Source organism: Nothobranchius furzeri, chromosome 2, assembly GCF_043380555.1.
Source record: "Nothobranchius furzeri strain GRZ-AD chromosome 2, NfurGRZ-RIMD1, whole genome shotgun sequence".
Classification (NCBI taxonomy): Eukaryota; Metazoa; Chordata; class Actinopteri; order Cyprinodontiformes; family Nothobranchiidae; genus Nothobranchius; species Nothobranchius furzeri.
The window spans coordinates 14,527,230-14,550,644 of record NC_091742.1 but is presented as its reverse complement, the minus strand read 5'-3'; the positions used below and the strand labels follow the sequence as shown (position 1 = coordinate 14,550,644).

Below are 23,415 nucleotides of genomic sequence, written 5' to 3'. Positions count from 1 at the left end.
TGGTTACCGCATTCAGAATCTTCGTCAGTGTAGAGTCCCCATCTTCTGCTTTTTTTCCTCCTCTGCCCTATTTTTCTTCCTAGTCTGTAACTGAGGCTTGTTAGGAGTAGTCGGTGGCGCAGCACGTTTGCTCCCACTCACAGACTTTTCACTCGACATTTCGACACAGTAAGCGTGATCCTTTAAACTCATAAATGCATAAGACGACTTCAATCCATGAGCGACAAGGTTTTAGCCAACTGAATGAGAGTAAAAAGACCATTTACTTTGCAACTTCGAAGGAAACAGTAAGAGCTCCTAGACGGACATGCTGCTCAGAGCGCCATCTTGCCGCCCCCAACTTCCGAACTTCCAACAGAAATGACCTTCCTCGGCTTCTGGACGGTTCCTCCGACTCACTGTCGAGTTTGTTATCCGCAGAGAGTCACAGTTTATCGGACAAATGCTGATTTTGAGCCATGGGAGTTAATGGTAGAACCTGTTGCTGACAGCTCTGAGTGTCACACCAACAACATGGCTGACGACGAGTGATCACCTGGAGGCTCGGTTATATCCATCCGGTGTTGGTACAGGATCTGCTCCTGCAACCCTTTCTAAACTGTTTCACAACAGTTTCCTGTTCTCTTCTCATCAAATTATTCCCAATAGGACAAAAAACAAAGATTAGCATCCTTTCCCAGTTTGCGTTGAGCTAAAAAGTTCTCTTCCAAATAGTTTGAGTGTAGTTCCAGTATGTGGCCACCAGAGGGCGTCAATTCCACGACCATAAAGACATTTGTTCAGATGCAGGAAGTCATTTACCAAAATAAAGCTCAAAAAAACTTTAGCCTTTAACCTGTTTAGACTAAACACCTGCAGCTGAGTCCAGCTGGTGTTGCTCAACATCCTGACCACTAGATGGCGACAAAACACGATCAACAGTTTCTGTAAATTAAACTAAAAAGAAATGAAAACTATAATTATCACCAGATTTACTTTAATGAAACCAAATCTTTCAGACTAAAATAGTTTTTTTCCTGATAATTTTCTGTTTTAATGCTGAAAGTGCAAAATGTCATAAAACAGCCCAGATTAAAGAGAACCATAAAATCGAACCTGTGCTCGACTTGTGATCTCTTAGCGAGTGAAGTCCAACACTGGTCCTGAAGGGCCACCTGCAAGCTTGTTTTAGTTGTTTTCCTGCACATGGTTGAATCACCTGAGCAGGTAGAAGCCCAGAGGTCAAGTTCAGGTGTCAGAGCCAGAAACCTCTAAAATATGCAGGATGGTGTCTCTGGAGAACCAGGGTGATTAACCTCTGAATCGTGTGTTTGAGCATGGTTCTGGCTCTAGAGGGCCTCTAACTCCATGTTTTCCTGCATCGACACACCTGGTTTGATTAATAGCTGGTTAACAGGGTGATTCGGTGACTGTATCAGTGTGTTAAGAGGAAGGAAGCAGCTCAAACAGAAGGACGGGAGCTCCTGAGGCCTGACAAGACCATCTAACATGAAATATTTCACCTGGAGGTCGACTCACCAAAGAGGACAAGCACCAGTTCATCGGTGGAACCAATCTTTTTTCTTAATTTAAACTTTTATTTATTTTCCACATGTCGACATGAAGCATTTTTCATAATTGGAGTGAAGGATTGTGAAACACTGCAATAAAATGTAAAACGTGCAACATTAATACAATTTTCCTCTTGACTGAAGCGACAGGAGACAAAGCCCAGACCCGGCAGCGTCCTGCACCCGTCGTCAGGAGGCAGAAAACTCTCGGTGCATCACTAGGTGACAGGGCGATGCGTTTAAAAACAACAGTCACATTAATGAGCGTGGGAGAAACAGGAAGTGAAATGAACCTTCCTGTGAAATGGAGTCCCCGTTCCGGATGGATCTACGTGAAGCTGAATGTAAAGAAAAACGAGACCTACCGAGCTGCAGAGATCTAAACGTCATCAGTCTTTCATGCTTCTGCATTAAAACATCCTTTTAGTCGAAGGTAAAACGTTTATTAACGGGCAAATTTAGTAAATAACTTCTGATTGTGTGACTGAAGAATAAATAATCTGCTGGGTGGAAACACAGGATGAACCCAGCCTCGTGTAGACGAACCCTATATCAGAACAGAACCGGCCATCGGTTTCTCTGCAGCAGCTTCAGGAGACGCTATCCCAGATCCCGGAGGCGTTAGCGGCCTCGTCTGCTCCCGATTCCACTTCCTGTTATTTGGACCCGCGTTAGGAAAAGCTTCCATCTTGGCTGTGGAGCGTCGATGCGTCCCGGCCACGACCAGTCAGGATGTGGAAGTTGGCTGGTCCAGATTTGGAATGTCAAACGCGGGAATCTCCTCTTTGGAGTTTTTAGTGCAAATCCACGAGGAAAGTCTCTTAGATTCGTGGAATCTGGAGCTGGACGACAAAGTGCTCGAGTCTGCAGGGGAAGGGTTTTCTGTTTCATACAAAAGTCCGAGTAACAAAACTAGAATCTCAGTTAAAATAACAATATACACAAATATATTAAGTACATTAATGGAAACTCGGTAAAAAGTCAAACATGGCTGTTGTCACTCTGCATCATGTAAACATGGAGCCACGGCTGCCGCTGGCAAAGAAATCGGACTTTTCCTCTTATTCAGCAAAGCAAACGGATCCGAGTCAATCCCGACACACACAGCAACACGTGGTGGTCACTAATGTTCACTAATGCAGGCAGCAGGTCGTTCCGTGGAAAACTGCATTACAGTGAAAACACCTCCCAACATTTTATGGCAGCGTTACATCCTGGTCTTGTTTGAACGTGAACCAGGTCACGCAGGTCCGCCGCAGACGGCGGGTCATTCCTGGACCTTCAGCAGAGACTTGAGGTGAATGGTCATCAGCTCCCTGTTGCTGCTCTGCTGAGGCTCGTCCTCTCCCACCCAGTGCCGGGGGGGTCTGGGTAGCACGCTGGGCGAGGGGGGCTCGCTGAACTTGGCCCCAGCATAGACCTTCTCTCCATCTTTACAATACTCGGGTTCGGTTTCGGGTTCAGCGGGGGGGCTGTTTAGGATCTTCACATTGTTTGAAGCATGGAGGGGTTTCTTCTGCTCCCGGGGCGGAGGTAGGCGGGAAGACGACGGTTTCTTTGGAGTGTGATTGTCGTTCCTCGTAGCAGCGGGACACTTCGTCGGGGTTTGGCTCGGTTTGGGTTTGTGGCTTCGGACGTTCTCGTTGTGGGGGATCTGATCGTGTCTTGGGAGGTGGCGGGCAGGCAGGACGGCTCCTCGCTCCGACCTCCCGCCTTTGGCTTTCAGACCCTAAACAAAGACAGATGTTTATCCAGCTGCACCAGCCTTGGTTTGGGTTCACAAAGCTAAATGCTAATTAGCGTTTAACAGACCAGACCCTGAAGAATAAAGATCTAAGTCTCGCAGGAAAAAGATTCATTTAAAGATGTTAAATGAAAAAGAGTAAAAAATAAACGTTACAAAGTTTGCAAAACACAGCAGCGTGTTTCTCATTTTAAACTACGGACGCATCGATATCGGCCGACGTTAGTCATCTTTTAACGCGTCGGTCTGATAAAGAAAACTGGGCCGATATGAAAAACCAGTGGTTTTTCTATCTTGCTTCCCGAGGGGGAAGGCAATGTGGATTTGTTTAGTCATGTGACAGACATGGTACTCATCTCAGAAGTGTAAATGTGTGTGGTGTGTGTACAACTTAAATAGAGCTTTAATCGTTTTCATTCTACACACAATCTGTAGATTTAGCATTAATGTCAGCAGATCGGTATCGGTAAACATCGGTTATCGGTAGGGCTGAACGATTTCAGGAAAAGACTGAATTGCAGTTTTTCTAGCAGAAATGAAGATTTCGGTTCAATTCACGATTTTCTGCAAACAAAGGTCCAACACCAGCCTGCCAAGCCATCCTGCAGATTAAAGATGCTCTAGATTATAATCTAGTGCAACACATCATTCACATTAATATCTACTATTTAATCATACAATAAAAACAGTTAAAGCTATTCATATTTTCTCCCATTATTATCGTTTTTTAATGCGTTTGTGAAACAACTTGTGATGTTTATCTAGAGAGGAGCTTTATAAACACATGTTCTACTCCAAAAATGCATGAAGGAAATCTGTAGGTAGAAACAGCTTCTAAATGTATTAAATAACTAAATGTGCAGTTTTCCTGCATTACGGTGGCAGGCTGAAGCCGGCTGATAGTTTTTCCCGACTAAAACGTCAGCTCCGTTAGAGACGCACGCATTCCAACAAGCCCCCACAATGCGGGTGAAAAATTGAGGACAACGCGGAAGTCACAAAAATTGCAGTTCCACCCTCATCCACTAGGGGCTGGTGTCAGAAGCGAGCAAATCCTCATTGACTCCCATGTTAAAAATACCAATTTCACAGCAGAAATAAACATGTTTACAGCCTGGTACCAAAACATGTTTTTTGTTTAAATTATCTAGTTTACACTCATGACAACTCTGAGGGGGGTGAATTTTTTTCTCACTCATTATATTTATGTATTTTAGGTCACTGCCGAGCTGAGCTTAGATTTAAACATGTACTGTTTAACCATGAAATTTAAATGTAATAGGGTAAAACCCAGTGCATTTAACATAATGCTGCACTTTAGAAAATGGGTTGAAATATAACATGTTGGTGGTTCTGTGTTCCGACTATCGGCTTGTGGAGTTCTCGGGAGACCTCTGTTTTCCATCCGGTTCTCCCCTCCCCGCAGCTCGGCGCCTCTCTGTCTGATCGCGGCTTCTGTCTGCTGCACGGGCTGTCAGCTTGTGGAGCTCTGGGATGGAAACCTTTCCACCCGGTTCTCCCCAGCGGCAGCTCTGCGCATCTCAGATCGCAGTTGCGCTTGTCTGCTGTGCGGCTGCCGGCTTTCAGCAGCTTTCGGGAGACCTCTGTGTTCCACCCGGTTTTACCCAGCGGTCAGCCCGGCGTATCTCTGACTCAGAAGCTCTGGTGTTGTGCACAGTTAACTCCGGTTGTAGCTAGGTTGCTACCTCCGTTAGCTTAGCTCCCACCTCCGTGTTAGCTTTGGGTTAGCTTGTAGCTAGTTCGACCGGGTGTCGTCAGTTGATCCCAGCCTTAAAGCCCCACCCTCAGCCCCACCTCTCTTCCCTTTTGTGGAATTGTCTGGGCTTGACGGAACCTGTGACACGGTCAAAATGGCGGTGGTGGCCACCTCCCATTTATCTTCAAAAATGTGTTATTGGAGTCTATGGAAACCCATTGTCCAATATTTATATGTCGATGGTTTGAACTAACGTGTGCCGTCAGAAACATTCAAACCGTTTTTAAAAGAGAAGCTGAGCTTTCAAGTTAACTAAAGTGTGTGACTCCTCACTCTCGCAGATGAAGCGTAAACCACGCTTTAGAAAATAACCTGAACCTGCTGATGTGGGAGCAGTCTCTCTTCCTCAACTACGCTCGCTCTCTGTCCCGGGCTCACCTACGGTGCCATTATTATCGGCTCTAGCAGCGCTGTGTGTGGGAACATAAAACAGGGAAATCAACCTGAACAAGCAGCTTGACAGCGGTGGAGTTGGGCTCAGCTCTGGACGGTACAATCCATCCCCCTCCCCCGGCGCTGGCTTTTGCTGTCACCATAACACAGGGGGGGGGGGGGGGGGACCCCAGATGTACAAAAAAAGTTACACAACTGATCCTGGATCAGTCAAAACTGCAGCTTTGATGGTCACATGATCGTGCTGTTTGAAATCGCAATTTCAGTCCAAAAACGATAGATCGTTCAGCCCTAGTCATCGGCCATAAAAGTGATATCGGTATCGGCCCAAAGATTTCACATCGGTGCATCACTATTTTAAGCATTAAGGACAATACTGATACTGATAACCTATAAATATTGGATCGAAATAAACAAGCCTGATCATAAAGAGCTGGCCTTTTAGTTTGGTATTCCTGTTCAGATCTTCTGAGTCATGATCATAAAACCTGCAGATATATTTGTTTTACTTCTAGTGAATCAACTGTTTTTGTTTATAAGAACTAAAATGCTTTTAAAGAACATTTTATACTTTTCATTATTTGTGATTTACTTTATTTAGACAAGTAAAAAAGAAAGAAAACGATATTTTATAAAAGAGCCTCTGAAGATAAAAAACGAGGCGCTTCACAAACAAACAATTTTGTATGAAAGAGATTTCAAAACATGATAATAATAGTACTGATTAATAAACTTAATCTAAAATGAAGCTTCTAACTTTAGTCTTCAGCTCTGATCTGAAACCAGGAAGCTGTAACTGCGTCACTGCTTTCCACAGTTTACAGTTTCGACACGAATTTGATTTAAATAAAAATACAATTATTGAGCTTTTAATCACTTTAGTAAAAGTCCACAAAGTTAAATACGTTAGAAACGACCAACAATATGAGGTTTCAGGGTTTAAACACGCGGAACGTTCATAGTTTGACGATTTTAACAGAATAATAAAAGTTTGTCTGAGCTACTCTGATCATCGCTGAGACTAACTACATTAACTCTCGCCTTCATTAAGACTTGCCTCCTTCTTGGTTCCGTGTTTGACATGATGGAGGCTCAGGACCGTCTGATTACCGGTTCCGGACGGAGCCGCGGTTCTGTGGACCGCCGAGCCCGTCAGCTTGTTGTTGAGGTCAGACAGGCGGACGTTCGGGCATCTCGGGGCTTTCTGGTGATGCAGCAGCGGCTTCCTCCCACCTTTCTTCAGCAGCGCCTGCTTCGCTTTGCTGCCCAGACTGTTGTTCTCCACGTTACCATGACTGTTATTATTATTGGCTTCGTTACCGTTCATGATAGTTCCGCTCAACATCTCTTCTCGGTGGTGAAAACATACACAGGCTGTAAATTACACCGCAAAACTGTTGTTTCAGTAACAACGTCTCAAGCTAACAGGTAGCTACTTAGCTAGCTTCTTTTAGACCTTTCCAATCGCAGGAAACGGAAATTAACTAAACAAATGTTTTTATCTTCGTCTCGGAAGAAACCCGCCAGAAAGTGCTCGGGTTCCTAATCAAGTAGAGCTCGCTGGACAACTTCTTCCGAACTGCAAGTCGGTGCTTGTTTGCGCTAGGAAGGCAGAAGAATCCCGCTAACTAGTTAGCGTGAACTAACGTCACTTCCGACTTGAGCTTCAAAATAAGAGTTTGTATTCCTTTCTACAACTGAGTTCCTTGGTATGATCATTGCAGGTCAAGTGTCAACAAGGAGCTGGGTGAAGATAAAGATGAAGTTTCTTCAGCTTCAGAAGAAGCTAACATAAACTAGTCGGACCTAGAAGAGGAAGTTGTAGGTTTATATCAGTTAGATAAAAAGAAAAATAGATTGTTGTGGGCTTTAGCAAACAGATTTACAGAGCCAGAAGAAAGAGACGCAAAATCTTCTCTGGTTTCAAAGAAACGTTTGGGTGAGGAGGATGCTCCTCTAAGCTTGTCCTCCAGGACCTGGGACCACCCTCAGGACCCAGCCTGGCATCAGCAGGAGAACAAGGATGGATGCATGATTAGAGATCAAACATCAGCGACTGCAGAGAACTCAGGAGGGAATAAAGGAAGAGCTACAACGTTGAATACTCTGCTTCCTGGCAGGGAGACTGGGTCAGAGTCCTCACATACACGTGGCAGTAACACATCTGTCACATCTGGAAAAACCCTAAAAGGAATCTGGCTGAAGTGGTCGATGTTTAAGAAGAAAATCAAGTCTAAATTTCAGTAACTTCTGAAAAAATTTCAACACAAAAACTAAATGTACATGTTTTCCACATGTTGACTTTGGGCCCACTTGGTTACCATGACTACAGTGTTCCATAGGAAGTGGGAAAATGATAGCTGAAGCTGTTGAAGCACTAAAGTGAAGCTGAAACTGAGGTGAAAGGCTTTTGAGAACCAGAAGCAATTAGAACAAAGAGTTGCTAATAAAACAAAAATTTGATCAAATCAAAAAGCCTAAAATACAAAAAAACTAATGAGAAACAGAAAGCAATACCCCGCCCACCCTCCAAACAAACCTAAAATAAAAATAAAAATCCTTTCTGCAGAACTTCCACCTTATCATGGTGGAAGGGTTTGAGGACCTCCACGTTCCTGGCAGCGGTGGGACATCAGCTCCTGTTGGGGTCTCCCAGGTAAGGAAAGGGACGCTTTAGAGTACTCCATGCCGGTAAATCAGAGTAATGCTGCTGCCACCGTGAGTCTTCATACCATAAACTAAAATACAGCTCAGATGTTTCTGCTTTCATGTTAGTAAACAAACACAGACCTGCTTCCCACAGATTTATTGTATAAAACATGTCATCGAGTTAAATCTACGTGTCTTTACTGCAGTAACTTTCCTAATAAAACCTGGAGAAACAGGTTGAAAAACACCGACAATAAAAGGTGAGTCGTTACATTTCATTGTCATACAGTACATGTTTGTAAGTGCACGTCTGTCTAAAAACCTACTGATGAAGATGAAAACACACGAGCTTTGATCTCCTCCAATAAATAATACTGATAGATATTTGGCTGTAGAACTGATAAACCTAAAGGTAAATCTGGAGGACTTATTAAAGGCTTGTTTCAGTACAAAAAATAGATAATATAAACGTACAAATACAACATAAATGTGTAGCCGTTCCTTCCCGTGAGTCTAGTACCGATTATTTCATCACAACAACTACTGAAGGCAGAAGAACGACGCCGAGTCCTGGAGCTGCTCGGCTTTAAGACTCCGCCTCGGCGTCAGGGTCGTCGTAGATGTAGCTGCCGACCCCCCCGGTGTTCACACCTGAGACGATCAAGAAAAAAGTTAAACGACACAAACATTCAGATTCCTGCACGGAAACTGTTTATGGGTTTTATACCTTTGATTTTTTTCTAAACATGCTTTTTGTTGACATCAGTGTGTGAAAGGATGAATGACACACTGTAGTGTAAAGCGCTTTGGAGTCCTGACTCTGAGAGGCGCTATACAAGTGCGGGTCATTTATCATTTCACACACAATTTTGAATAATATTCAGAAAATTCTTTATTTTTCATTTTACTAAATGAATTGCTGCAGAAACACACTAGTTGCTCACGTGCTAAAGCAAGAAATGTCATTAGGTTCAGCTAGAATAAAGTCATGTAGGTGTGAGGTTTTTACGTTTCTCACCTTTGGGCCCAAACAGCACAGCGTAGCAGGGCTTGTGGCAGTAAGGCTGTCCATCGTGCTGCACCAGGAACAAAAACGAGAGATCAGGGGCCTCATTTATCAAGCTTGCTTACGCACAAAACGGGTCGGAAAACTGCGTAAGCAACTTTCCATGCAAACTTTGGGATTTATGAAAGAAAACTTAGCAGAAAAATGTGTGCAACTTTAAGTTGACTAAGGACCTGGCTTATGGACATTTTGGACACAGAGAGCACCTGCAGTGCTGCTGCTGAGAAGGATAAAATTATGAACTCCTGCAGCATTATCACTTGTACTGCTTCGTTTTCACACAGAACAAGACCCCCCACACGCACACACACATGCGCGCACACACAGCCTGAAGCGCAGAATATGGAGTGCAGAATATCAGCAGGGGGACAGACTGAGACAGAATGTCATGCGTCAGTGACAGTGTGTGTCCTGTCACTGTGACCTGATTGATCATGCGCCCTGGTTACTTGTACAGGGGAGATCTCTGTTTGGCTGACTGGTTAGCGTGCGCGACTTTCATCCAGGAGTCTGGGGATCGAATCCCAATCGGACCATTTTTTTTAATATCCACCACAGATCTCTCTGAAGAACTCAGCATTGACGGCTTCAGCAACGCTGTGCCACTCCGTGGATTTTCTCTTATTTGTTTTTTAAAAGCACTTCCTTTCATTTCTCCACCTCACCCACAGGTACCTCAACTTCTGCTTGTGAAATAGTACTTCCCTGATCTGCGGTCGTGATTGAAAGGCTGCAACAGGCCGGCTTATGTATATGCATGAGATCCACAAGGCACTTTGCATTGACCATTTATGGCAGAAAGTGGGCGTGGTGAGGGCGGGGTGTGACTAAAAAGCAGCTGAGAACCTTTCTAGATAGTTTCTGATTGATGAAGTGGAGATTGCGTTCAGCTGTGCGTACTCCATGTTTGATAGATCACAAACCTACTAGGCGTAAGTACATTTTTTTTGCTGAGCGTAAGTAGGGTTTTAGTAAGGATTCTACGCAATGTTTGATAAATGAGACCCCAAAGCTTTCAGATGTTTTAGGTTCACAGTTTTTGTAAAAAGCAAATAATAATAAAATAAAGAACACAGATTAAAGTATGTTTTTATTTAAAAAAGCAAGGCACCCCTAAATCAACTCATTTTTCCTGATAAACTATATAAATGTGTGTCTAATCGTGCTGCAGACACGTGTAGTCAATAGTTTTGCACTTTAGTGCATTTTAGTTAAAATTTAAATTTTCTGCCTAAAACTGTCAGTGTTGTGCCGTTGTCAGGTAAAAACTCTGCACTGCATTTGAATTTAAATCTGCCATGGCTATTGGCTAAGAGGTACCCTAGAACGTTAGCTGGTACCATATGATGTCATAATGTCGTTTGTGTGTGTGTGTGTGTGTGTGTGTGTGTGTGTGTGTGTGTGTGTGTGTGTGTGTGTGTGTGTGTGTGTGTGTGTGTGTGTGTGTGTGTGTGTGTGTGTAACCTTCCTCTGATGAATTCCACCACAGCTGCTTGTCACCAGGCAGATGTTCTCACCTCTGCATGGCTGCCTGGAGCCAGAGTCTTGCTGCAGCGCTCACAGCGGAGGCAGGGCCGGTGCCAGTTCTTCCCCAGAGACGACACCTTCTCAGCTGCACAGAAACGCACACAGAGAGGCCGCCATGGAGACGGTCACCACGGCAACCAGACGACTGAGTCACCGAGACACACTCAGACACGGACATGAAGGGATGTGAGGCAGTGAGCTCACCAAAGTAGACTGTCTTGTTGCACCTGGGGCAGATGTTGGGTCCTCCAGAGAAGGACGAGAAGCTGGCAGCTGGAATTACAGCAAATATTTACATTTTTTAACTTTGGGATTAAATAATGCAGCTTTTGTTTGGTCAGTTATGGAACTGACTAGTCTAAAAGCACATTTAAAAGGAGGAAGTTAAAGGATCTGAGCTTCAAGTGAACCTAAACCAAACCAGAGATTTTTCCTGCATGTTTGAATTCCAACACGACAGTTTTTCTATTTCTGCTCCACATCTTTCTCACCCTTCACTGGTCCCCGTGGGGCTCTTCTCTCCTCCTCTGGCTTGGCAAGGGTTTCCATGGAAACCGCAGCAGGAGCTTCATTGACAGGAGAGTCGTACATGTAGGAACCAGCTCCGCCGATGTTCACACCTACGAACACACACACACACACACACACACACACACACACACACACACACACACACACACACACACACACACACACACACACACACACACACACACACACACACACACACACACACACACACACACACACACACACACACACACACACACACACCTGAAACTGATGCTTTCTTTATACCAGGTGTGTGATTTATGGAAGACGAGGTGAAGCAGAACCTTTAGGTCCAAACATGGTGGCGTAGCAGGGCTTGTGGCAGTACGGCTTCCCATCGTGCTGCAGGATGAAGCAAGAGGAACAGATTTATCACAAACACAAGGTTTCTTTAATCTTGGACTTTTAGATTCATGCGGTCGTCTTCTCATCCGTTTCTGGCTCAATAAAATAAAAAACCCTGCTCAGATTTGTAAAATAACAAAGCTGTTAACAAACTTAAAAGCTCGTCCTGTTTCTGTTGATCTTACCTCGGCGTGACCACCCGGGTTCAGCGTCTTGCTGCAGCGTTCACATTTCAGACAGAACTTGTGCCAGTCTTTCCCTAAAGAGGACACCTTCTCCGCTGCGGGGAAAGAAAATGACACATTATTATTATTATTATTATTGTTATTATCATCATCATTATAATAATAATTATTACTATTATTATTGTTATTATTATCATCATTATAATTAGTATCATCATCATCATCAATATTATTATTATTATTATTATTATAGTCATTAACTCTAATTTCCCCCTGGGATTAATAATGTATCTTTGAATTGAATTGTATTATTATTAGCAGTAGCAGCAGTAACTAAACAGGTTGAGCGGATTGTCCAGTAATCGGAAGGTTGCGGGTTCGATCCCGGCTCCAGACAGAGAATTCTGCTGTTGTGTCCTTGGGCAAGACATTTACCCCACATTGCCTGCTGGTGGTGGTCGGAGGGACCGGTGGCACCAGTGCTCAGCAGCCTCGCCTCTGTCAGTGCACCCCAGGGCAGCTGTGGCTACATCGTAGCTCATCACCATCAGTGTGTGAATGTGTGTGTGAATGGATTAATGATACACTGTAGTGTAAAGCGCTTTGGAGTCCTTACTCTGAGAGGCGCTATACAAGTGCTGGCCATTTGTCATTTATTATTATTATTATTATTATTATAATTATTATTATTATTATTATTATATAAACATGAAATCAAATCCAAGGTTGTCTTTTTTAGAGTTAAAACAGAAGAAAACTGTAACTATGCAGAGATGTGGGGTAAACAGATAAAGATGAAGTATTTTTCTAAAGGAAATTGCATTTGTACATCTAACCCAGCTAGCAGCAGGTTCTGGTTCATATGAAAAAGAAGAGTTTTATTCTGAGTTTTTAATAATTAGGAGAACAGATCCAGATCCTTTTTTACACACCTGTTCATCCTTTCTGCTTCCAGGTAAGTAGTGCCTGACTCCTCCTCCTTTTTCTTTCAATTAGAAACGACTTATTCTTATGAACACATTTAATCAAAGAAATCTTTGCAGCAGTGATTTAAAATGTAAACCAGCATGAATAGGAATCTGTTGTGATTAATAAAAGTGCAGCCGTGTCCCAGTGTCGGCTGCAGCACACGTGATAGAAAACACTTAACGGCTACTTAAGGGTTCGTATCAGCCAAAAGCAAATTCTTTCCACAGCGTTTTAAAGGTCAGGCCGTGACTCCCACGCTTCTATTTTATAACATTCAATCTACTTCATGAAGCTTCAGTCGGCTCTTCCATCCATCAGCTTTACTGAGACACAGCGTTAGTGACGGCTCTTAGCTGACTTATCTCAAACCTGGTCCTGGAACAACAACTTCCGGCTCCTTTTTCTGTCACTTAAGATGAAAACCTTCAGAATTATTTAACCCTTAAATTTCACAGCAATATGAAAGAGTGAATTATGAACTTTTTTCCGTTTTTTGGGCAAAGAGGGTGAAGTTAATGTAAAAAATGATAATAACTTAAACCACTATTAAAAACATTGGGATGTTAATAATGAACAATAACACTCCATATGTTTTTTTTTTCTGCATGACCTCAGAGCTCGATTTAATAAAATAAAAGGACTAAAACATATTAAAGGGTTAAAGTTTGACCCGTTTCGGATTCAAACGGTAATTTCTCACCAACTTTATTCGAAACCTCCGACAGACATTTTTCTGTTGTAGAGGACCGGCCCATTTTCTGGTCAGAACCAGTTGCCAGGCAACCGTCATTGACCCCATGTTACCAGTCCCCAGAAGTGGGGCGAAGAGATGAATGGGTTGGACAGGTGAACTAGTTCTCTGTGTGCTAAACTCACTTTGGTTTGCAGGTCTCAGCTTTTAGAGAGAGACGGGTAAAATGTTTAAAAAGTCCAGAACTTTAGTTTTTTGCTCCTGGCTGGAATCAGAGTGATGGAAACTTCAAATCGGAACACCTTTCATCTTCTCATTGGAGTTTTTTTTTCACTATTTTCTCTACAAAAGGCCTCAGCGTGTTCCTGTAACATTACACAACCTGGCCTTTTCCTTAACCCCCCTTAAAGCAAACTAACACATAAAAGCCTCTTTGTTGGGCCCAGCCGGGCTCTGTCACCACGGTAGCAGAGACTTTGGTCTGACACACAGATGGATGGACAGAGGGAGCGAGAAGTTCACCAACAATCTTTTATCTGTTTGTTTCTCCTCCTAAAATATCCCAGCAGATAAACTGAGCCTGATACGACATGACACTTCCTGTTTGGACTCAAGAGGCCGTTCGGCCCATCAGCCTGATCCGTGACAGCCGCTGTCACACTGAGGGGGAGCGAGGCACCAAGCTGTGGCAACCAGTCAGTTGTTTTAGTTTATGTTAAAAGAAAAAGCTCAAATAAGTAACTTTTACTCATGAAAAGCAACTAAATCCAAACACTGAGATGATGGGTTAGGGTTAGAGCTCAGAGGGATTTTCTCAGCAGGTGCACGAAGCAGCAAAAGCATCAGATTCGCTGCTAAATCAGTAAATAAAAGCAGAGTGATGGTTTCAGGCTGCAGGGTTTGGTTTAGCTGCTGTTCTCCTGGGAAACGAAGGAGGAAGACAGTAAATCCATAAAACAATCAATTATTTATTAACCATCAGGTCCGCGTGGCTCTAAAGTAAAATTAAGATAAGTGGATAAACTCGGAGCAAAATTGTGAAAAAGAAAAACCTCCATTCTGCTTCAAAAGTAGCACTTTATCTTAATCTAATGCAGAATAAGGGATTTTATCTCTGATGTCCAGCAGCAAACAGGCTCGTTAACGGCTCTGTGTAATCTAATCCAGAGACGGTGAAATCACATATGACTGATCTGAGCTGCAGAAGTAACCATGGAGTCTGAGCTGGCTCTGATCAGTCTGGGAGGAAAACAGTCTCGCCACAGCTGATCTGTTTTCATGTGAGTCAAATCTGATGCAGTTAAAATGGAAAAATAAACTTTAAATCACAGAAAGTTCATTCTAACAAGAATCTATCATGAATTGTGAGTAATTAGAGCAAAACAAGCATTTTAATGATTTCAATATCGCTAAAATGACAGCTGAGTGTAACTAAGTCGGACCGATCGGTTATTTTTAACATGACAAAAGCATTGATCCTGTTGTTAAATGTCGTCTTAAAACACGTCAGATTCTTTAGAAAACATTTATGTAAAAAAGATGAACAATTAAGATCTTACAACTTTGAAAACATTTGTAAACGCAGACAGCTGTACTGTGAAGGATCAGTCTCAAAGTGTTTCTGCCACCTTTAATCCTTAAATGAGATAAAAGCACCACATCTCATATTTCATGAAGATGTACACAGAGTTTAGTGGTTATTTGATGCAGAAATGTTTGAAATATTTCCAGCTTGTTTCTTCTCCTTACATTAATTCTGAATAAATAATATTAAAATATTAAATTTAACATGAATAAAGCAGCTTTTCTTATAAGGATCAGCTGTTCTACAGCAGGTAAGATGGACCACTTTAGGGACCAATGACATCTTTGTCCTTGTTAAAGCAGATTTTAGTTACCATTTTATAATGAATCATGCATTCAACTCAGCTTCAAAAACAAAAATACCCAAAAACAACTAAAATAAAAAATATGGATGCTTGGTCAAAAGTTAAACTTAAAAAGAATCCATTAGTACCTAATTAATAATATTCTTTATATTAGACAGTTAATATTTTTATTAAAGTACAACCCATTGAAACCTCTCAAGAGTGAAAAAATGCAATAAATAAAATTAAATCTTAATTAAAAACGAATTAAGGTTAATGGTTAACAGACCAGAGCAGACTAGAAAGATCCCTCTAGCCCATCTTCTGCTCTACTTTAATTTTAATTCTTCTTTAAAAAGCAAAATAAATTTAAAAATTTTTTTGAAAAAAGTGATTAGCAGGATTTTTAAATCCTAGAGTATTTTTTTTATTTTATTGCTACATAAAGCTCTAGTTTTCACTCCCAATGAATAAAGACTGGTCTGGTCAGCCACCGCCCCCCCACCACCACCACACACACACACACACACACACACACACACACACACACACACACACACACACACACACACACACACACACACACACACACACACACACACACACACACACACACACACACACGCGAGCCAGCAGAAGCCTCCGGAAACGATCACGACGCCGGGCTAGCAGCGGCCTCTGCAGCGGCTGCGGGACAAACACTCACCGAAATAAACTGTCTTGTCGCATTTGGGACATTTGGACGCCATGATCGGTGTCTGTCTCTCCGGCCTGTCTGTCTGTCTGTCTGTCTGCGGGTCAGACACGCCTCTGTCTCAGGATGCTGCTGATCCAGGAGCGGTGAGGAGACTCATCCACCTCTCTGCTCTCCGCTCTGCTGCACCTACATAACCCCGCCCCACTGACGTCACACCCATGTTCAGCTGATCCAGGAAGAGGGGAGATTGGATCTAAGCAGTCCACAGATGAATGAATGAAATGTGTTTTTAAAAATTCCGTGTGATAGCAGTGTGTGTGTGTGTGTGTGTGTGTGTGTGTGTGTGTGTGTGTGTATGTGTATGTGTGTGTGTGTGTGTTATGAAGTGTATATTTGAAAAAGCAGATAATTAATTTTCCATCTTACTCTGTAAACGTTATGTTGACTCATGTCACCTGAAATAAATAAAAAGATTAATAAATTTTTTAGCTGTTTTTGTAAACGATCTTTAATATTTATAAATATATTAAGTAAAGTATATATAAAGTAAGAAAAACTATGTTTTCCTCATATTAAATAGTATAAATGGTCTCATTAAGTGAAATAAGACACAACATGGCAGCTACACCATCAGGCATTTATTTCATCACTAATAAAAATCATAAAAGGCGAGCATTATTTAATAAGCTGAAACCGTATGCATTAAATTATCTGAAGGTTAGGGGTATACGAGAGTATATTATACAATAAAGTATTATAATGCATTTTTATTTAAAGTTCTAATACATGATGGGGTAAAATACTTTTTAAATACAACTTTGTCAAACTGAAAGTAAACAGGAATAAAAACAAGTTCATGTGTTCACAGACTCTCAGAATGAAAAAAGACCTGAAATGAGTCATTTTAGTTTTTATGGTGAATGGCCTGTTTTTGATATTTCACCTTCTAGAGTCCTAGAACCCCCCAAGGCACTTTATAACGCAATCTGTCATTCATCCATGCACACACATTCACATGATGATGAGCTACGATGTAGCCACAGCTGCCCCGGGGCGCACTGACAGAGGCGAGGCTGCTGAGCACAGGTGCCATCGGTCCCTCCGACCACCACCCGCAGGTGAGGTGGATGAAGGGTCTTGCCCAAGGACACAACAGCAGAATTCTCTGGCTGGAGCTGGGATTGAACCAACAACCCGCTCTACCTCCTGAGCTACTGATGATCACATTCAAACTAAATGTAACCTCGTTCGTATACGTAACCTAATTCCTCCCCTAGTTAATTAACTCAAACATTAATACTCCAGGTGTGTCTGGTAAATCAGATGAAACCGGAACTGTTCTACAGGAGCCATGTCACCCTGCAGCCACTTGTGCCCCCCCCCACCCCACCCCGCCTGGAATGGACAGCTCAGCTCCTCATGGGGAATGTTAAGTGATGCAGCGCAGCAGCCGGGAATAAAACGGGCCATGTTCCTGCGTCTGAGATACCAGGGAGCTGACGGCCTGTAAGCACAGAAATGACCAGAATGCACCTCATCAGGAACCAACAGGTGTTGATTCTGTTTCACACAAACAGTGAACTCCTGATAGTTTGTGGACCCGGGGTGCAGCGTTCTAAAAATAAGCCCAGATCGTGTTTGTCGGTACAATCTGGCTTAATTATTTAATTAAAGGAAATGATTAATTGGTTAATCATTGCATTTACAGTGGTCTCTAGTAGGAATGAATGCCTTATAAGTTGTTTTCAGGGGGAAAAGACATACAGCTGCACCATTTCTCAGACCTAAGAGTTGCCCTGAGCTTCAGCCGACAGGTTTTAGAGTCTTATTTCCTGATAGCTGGACATCTCTCCTCTGATTGGCTAACAGCAATACAACTCTACCGCTGACTCTGTTTGCTCTGCAACGTTGATGTTTTATCTCCACAAACAACACAAGTCTGGAGGATTTCTGCTGTGTGGTGGAGTTGCTAATGCTAACTGTTAGCGTCTACTAGCTGAGACGTTCTCTGTTGTTTCCTGGACGCTAAACCAACAACAGCCTTCCCCGTTGTGAGTTAAGATGGGTGAGTCCATGAATCTTAAGTGACAATGTGACATAGATCTGTCAGGATTTTCTAGTCCTAGAGTTTCACCGTCTGTTTTCCATCAAAGGGGGTGTAGGGACTAAGAAGATCGCCAATGTAAGATGGTGCTTGTCCAGGTAAGGCCCTATAGACAAGAACCAGGATCTTGAAATGAACCCTGAAGTTGACTGGCAGCCAGAGAAACTGGAGGAGAAGCGGGGTGATGTGGGTGTGTTTGGAGGACTTGGTCAGAAGCCGAGCACAGGCATTCTGAACCACCTGCAGACGGTTCAAGGAGATTTTGCTCAGACACGTGAAAAGAGAGTTACAGTAGTCTAAGCGTGAGGAGATGAAGGTGAGGAGAACTGTCTCAAGTTCAGAGCGGGACAGAATGGGACTCAGCTTAGCAATGTTCCTGAGATGGAAGAAGGAAGAGCGAACAAGAGAGCTGACATGAGAATCCAGGGTGAGAGCTGGGTCAAAGGTCACGCCAAGATTCCTGACAGAAGATTTGGTGTGAGAAGCAAGCTGACCAAGAGAGTCTCTGACTTTGGGAACCAGCTTGTCTGGGGCACAGATGAGGATCTCAGTCTTATCTTCATTCAGCTGTAGAAAGCTCCCAGCCATCCAAGTTTTGATAGAGTCTAAGCAGGTGTGTAACAGCTGCAGCTTAGACATCTCATGGGGCTTAAAGGAGATGTACAGTTGGATGTCATCTGCATAAAGATGGTAGGAGATTCCTTTGAAGGAGCTCAGGATGTGCTGAAGAGGAAGCAGATAGAGGAGTAAGAGCAGAGGCCCCAGCACATAACCTTGTGGGACACCATGGGTAAGGGAGGTGGTGGAGGACCTAAACTTGGAGACGGCCACAGAAAAGGAACGCTCAGAAAGATGAGAGGAGAACCACTCCAGAGCAGTTCCTGATAGGCCTACCCAGTCTCTCAGCCTCTCCAGTAGCAGGTGATGGTCAACAGTGTCAAAGGCTGCAGTCAGGTCCAGAAGGACCAGAACAGAACAGTCCCCTGCATCACTGTGAGTCAGAAGGTCATTAGAGACCCTAAGAAGAGCTGTTTCAGTAGAATGAGCTCTACGAAAACCTGACTGGAAGCTATCATAGATGTTATGTTCATCAAGAGCAGCTGTGAGTTGTTTAGCCACAGCCTTTTCCAAGATCTTGGAGATGAACGGAAGTTTAGAGATAGGTCTGAAGCTGCTATGGAGAGAGGCGTCAAGACTCGGTTTTTAAGAAGCGGGTGGATTACAGCGTTCTTAAAGTAAGCAGGGACCTGACCAGAAACCAGAGAAGCATTAATTATAGAGAGCACGCTGGGACCGATGGACTGAAAAGCACTTTTAAACAAAGATGAAGGTAAGATGTCGAGGGGGCATGCAGAGATCTTCATAGAGTTAACTAGTTTGGTTAACTCAGGCAAAGAAACAGGAGCAAAGCTATCTAGGATGATGGGCCTGTTGGAGTCGGGAGAGGCAGCGATAAGGCTGAAGGAGAGATGCTAGATCTAACTTTATTGACTTTGTCCACAAAGAAAGACAGAAAGTTCTCACAGTCTGTAACAGAGTGGATAGAGGCTGTAGGAGAGGCAGGAGAGACAATGCTGCTGATGGTGTTAAAGAGCACCTTGGGGTTCCCTTTGCTCTGGGACACCAGGTTGGAAAAATAGGAAACCCTGGCGTCTCTGACTGCAGAGTTAAAGGATGTCAGAAGATCCTTTAGGTGCAGCAGATGGACGTGGAGATGGGTTTTCTTCCACAAGCACTCAATTTTTCTGCATTGGTGCTTTAGGCTGCCAAGGCTGTCATTAAACCAGGGAGTAGGGTTCACTGCAGGAACTGATCTGGTTCTGACAGGACAGATACTGTCCAGAATGGAGAGGCAGTGCTCATTAAACTGAGAAGTTAAGGAATCTGGGTCAAATATTTTATTTTGTGTAAACATTTTCTGTATAAAAAAAAACATCAAGTCATGTTTCGTTATTCTTTAGTCAATCTTCACATCACTTTAGTACAAACGCACAACTTCCTGTTTTCTCCCCCCCCCCCCCCCCCCCAGTTCTCTAACCTTTCCTGTGCTGCTCAATCAATCAATCAATCAATCAATCAATCAATCATGGGGCAGTAGTATCTCAGGAGATAGAGCGGGTTGCCTCATGATCGGAGGGTCATGGGCTCAATTCCAACTCCCGCCAGGGGTATTCTGCTGTTGTCCTTGGGCAAGACACTTCACCCAACTTGCTGTGTTGGTGGTGGTCAAAGGGGCCGACGGCGCCAAATGGGCGGCTGTGGCTACAAAGTAGCTTACCATCACGAGCAGTGTGTGAATGTGAGAGTGCATGAAAGCGTCTTTGTGTCCTAAACAAGCTCTATATAAGTTTGATGTATTGTTATTATTATTATTATTATTATTATTATTATTATTATTATTATTATTATTATTACTATTATTATTATTATCAACCAATCAATCAATCAATCAATCAATCAATCAATCAATCAATCAATCAAGTTTATTTGTGTAGGGCTTTCAGCAACCTTGGAAGGTGACCAAAGGGCTTTGCGTATCAAAATAAGACCATACAGCATAAAATTTGAGATTGCGATAAAAGATAGAACATAAAAACCTCAGAATCAAAAACTAATAAAATACACAAATCATAAAAAGCTAAAAGAGAAGAGTAAAAGGACGGATGCTAGGTAATCCTTAATAGTAAAGTACCTGCTGAAATAGATACATCTGCATGATAAAACATCACAAACATCCCTGATGGGATTTTGTTTGGCGGGTTATCTTTCCGAGGTTTCACTGATCTAGAATTACAGGCAGAACCACAACATGGCGATTAAAGTAACATAAACACACCATCAACTGGAGTAATTTACAAATTCAGACACAAGTTGCATATTTTCTGTTTTAGTGAAGTGATTAAAAGGTCTGAGGCTAGCAGTTTGACTCCTTACAGACGACCAGCCTTCTGTCTCCTCCAGGAAAACTGATACAGAATACAAATCAGACTTTTGAAGCTCCTATTAGATTAAAGAGTTCAGCACCACGGACAGCGCTCCACTTTTCAGAGTTCAGCACCACGGACAGCGTTCCACTGTTTGTGAGAGAACACGTTTGGTTCTCTTTTACCTCCTAACTCAGCTCAGCCTACGAGGTTCAGATTGTTTTCAGTTACAACTGAGAAATGGCTCCGGGGAAGAGGAGGCAGCATGAGGTCAGCCACACAACACAAAAACAACACAATCCAACAATGTATGTCATTGAAGGGATGCTGGATATTCTGAGACTTTTTGTCATACTCCAACAAGAAGAGACCTGAAAAAGGCTGCAGGCAGCGAGGTGGAAAACTCTGGAGCAACCAGTGACTCCACCTCCACAGGTACTAAAAAGGGCAGCAACCTGGCAAGTCTCCAGTAAAGGTTACATATGTACGTGGCTTTGTTTCATTTAGGTCAGATTAGAGAAAATAAAATAAAAACCAAACAACAGCTTTTAGCTGGTAGCAGCTGATTTTTCTGCTGCAGGTAAAGAAAAGGAGGGATGAAAAATTAAGATTAATTTAATGTTTCAGATAAAATATTTAGCCTTTTTAAAAAATATATATATTTAATGTTTTCCCTTTCATTAATGTAATTTTTGTTTCTGTCAAACTTTTTATTTTTTAATCACTAAAGATCAAATTAGAAAAGAAATAGAACCACCAGACCCCCACTGCTGTTTCTATTCATATAAAAGTTTATCTGGTAACAAAAACTAACACCTCTCTAATCACAAAAGCATCACAACATCCTCCTCCCTCAAAACCGGAATGTCTCAACCAGTTAGAAATAAATAAAAATGGTGTCTATGATATCCAGAGCACACCGAACCATCGTAGAAGCATCATGGGGTCCTGGGTGAAGTGTCAGCGTTTCCATGACCTGAGGTGAACACTGACAGGATGACCGGCTCCTCGAGTCTTTCAGGGACAAAGGCTCCATGTCCTTCAGTCCCCGTACCAAGAGATGAGGAGTCTGGTCCGTGTTGGTGGAAGTCAGATCTGTGAGCGAGGGTTGGATTCAACCAGGCCAGCCCTGTCACCCCTTCTGTTCATTACAATAATCTGATTTATATGTCTATGAAGCATTCTGCACTTCTTGGATGTCAACCACAAGGTCACTAAAATCTTCAGGTTTGACACCTTTAGATGTAGAAATGACACCAGAAAACACGAACCAGAGCCGCTGGTCATCCTCATTTAGCTGTTAACAGAAACTAACATCTTCCAAGCCCACTGATCTTTTTCCGCCTTGTTTCTCATGACATCAATCATAAATAGAAAAAGTCTAACGTCCTTTTGTCCTCTCACAGCAGGCTGAAAACTACGTTGTCTTTATTAATCTGTTTCTATAATTAGATGTTTTGTTCTTGATCTTCTGGCTCTTGTTTTATATCCTGTGAAACTTTCTGGGTTTCACTGAAAAACCTTCAGTACTACATGAGATATAACTGATGAAAAATCACTCACTCTGTACCTTTAGACAGCGGGCAATAAAACACAAACACGACTAAACCATGAACTCTGAGGCATAAAATCATTTAGCCAACGTTAACTGGTAGAAATGTTTGATTTCTTTACTTGATGTGAGAGAATAAAACGAACGTGGGTAAAGCCTGAGAGTGAAGTCATTATCTAAACATAACACCTCACCAACCACACGAAGCTCTGGATATTTTCATCTCGAAAGCGGAAACCACGCTGGAGACGGAGACATTAGTGAAGCAGACGCCAACAGAGACAGAAGAGAACGATGTCTGCTGTCAGACAGGCTTGGATGTCTTCAGTCTTCCTGTTGATGATTCACTTTACAGGTTGGTAAACATCAATGCGATGCTGCATCATTACTGAATATTTATTTGTTTACTAAGACAGTTATGTCTTTGCTACATCAACTTTGTGACTCTAGAATATAAACAGAACTCTTGTTTCTAAAATCATCCTCATGTTAGACACAAACTTGTGACTTATGGACATTTTAAAATCACAAACTAAATGTGTGACTCTCCTTCAACAGCAGCAGCTGGACGGGTTTCATTCACCTCTGTGAGAGCTGGTGATGACGTCACTTTATCTTGTGGAAATCTGATTGATGAGCAGAGAAACTGTGATGGACCAACCTGGATGTTCATCCTTAACAACAGAGCAGAAACATTGTTTGAGCATCAGCAGGTTCACAAAGACAGACAGACTGAGTGTTCCAGAGAGATGTTCTCTGGTTATAAAGGAGGTCAAAGGTCAGGATGCTGGTCAGTACACCTGCATACAGTTTGACTCATCA

At 42.7% G+C, this 23,415-nt stretch overlaps 2 protein-coding genes across 2 annotated transcripts; both read right to left on the bottom strand.

The window, feature by feature from the left end:
• Positions 1–613: 613 nt before the first annotated feature.
• On the bottom strand, positions 614–8,112 carry pnrc1 (proline-rich nuclear receptor coactivator 1). Its single transcript, XM_015947776.3, has 2 exons — positions 6,522–8,112; positions 614–3,279 (listed from the first exon to the last, which is right to left on the bottom strand). The coding sequence occupies exons 1-2, from the start codon at positions 6,807–6,809 to the stop codon at positions 2,818–2,820; spliced, it is 750 nt and encodes a 249-aa protein (XP_015803262.3). The 5' UTR covers positions 6,810–8,112; the 3' UTR covers positions 614–2,817.
• Positions 8,113–8,255: 143 nt separating this feature from the next.
• On the bottom strand, positions 8,256–16,227 carry LOC107377865 (cysteine-rich protein 2). The gene is made up of 8 exons (XM_054748172.2): positions 16,023–16,227; positions 11,789–11,883; positions 11,543–11,600; positions 11,198–11,326; positions 10,911–10,979; positions 10,697–10,791; positions 9,132–9,189; positions 8,256–8,764 (listed from the first exon to the last, which is right to left on the bottom strand). Exons 1-8 carry the CDS (start codon positions 16,063–16,065, stop codon positions 8,700–8,702), a joined length of 612 nt encoding a protein of 203 aa, XP_054604147.1. The 5' UTR covers positions 16,066–16,227; the 3' UTR covers positions 8,256–8,699.
• Between the last annotated feature and the right edge of the window lie 7,188 nt (positions 16,228–23,415).

Coding starts and splice junctions, on each gene's coding strand:
- pnrc1 (XM_015947776.3), bottom strand. CDS start 6,809: ATGTTGAGCGGAACTATCATGAACGGTAACGAAGCCAATAATAATAAC. Junction 3,280..6,521: donor AACACGGAACCAAGAAGGAG/GCAAGTCTTAAT, acceptor GTCTTTGTTTAG/GGTCTGAAAGCCAAAGGCGG.
- LOC107377865 (XM_054748172.2), bottom strand. CDS start 16,065: ATGGCGTCCAAATGTCCCAAATGCGACAAGACAGTTTATTTCG. Junction 11,327..11,542: donor CACCATGTTTGGACCTAAAG/GTTCTGCTTCAC, acceptor GTGTGTTCGTAG/GTGTGAACATCGGCGGAGCT. Junction 10,792..10,910: donor CAACAAGACAGTCTACTTTG/GTGAGCTCACTG, acceptor GTTTCTGTGCAG/CTGAGAAGGTGTCGTCTCTG.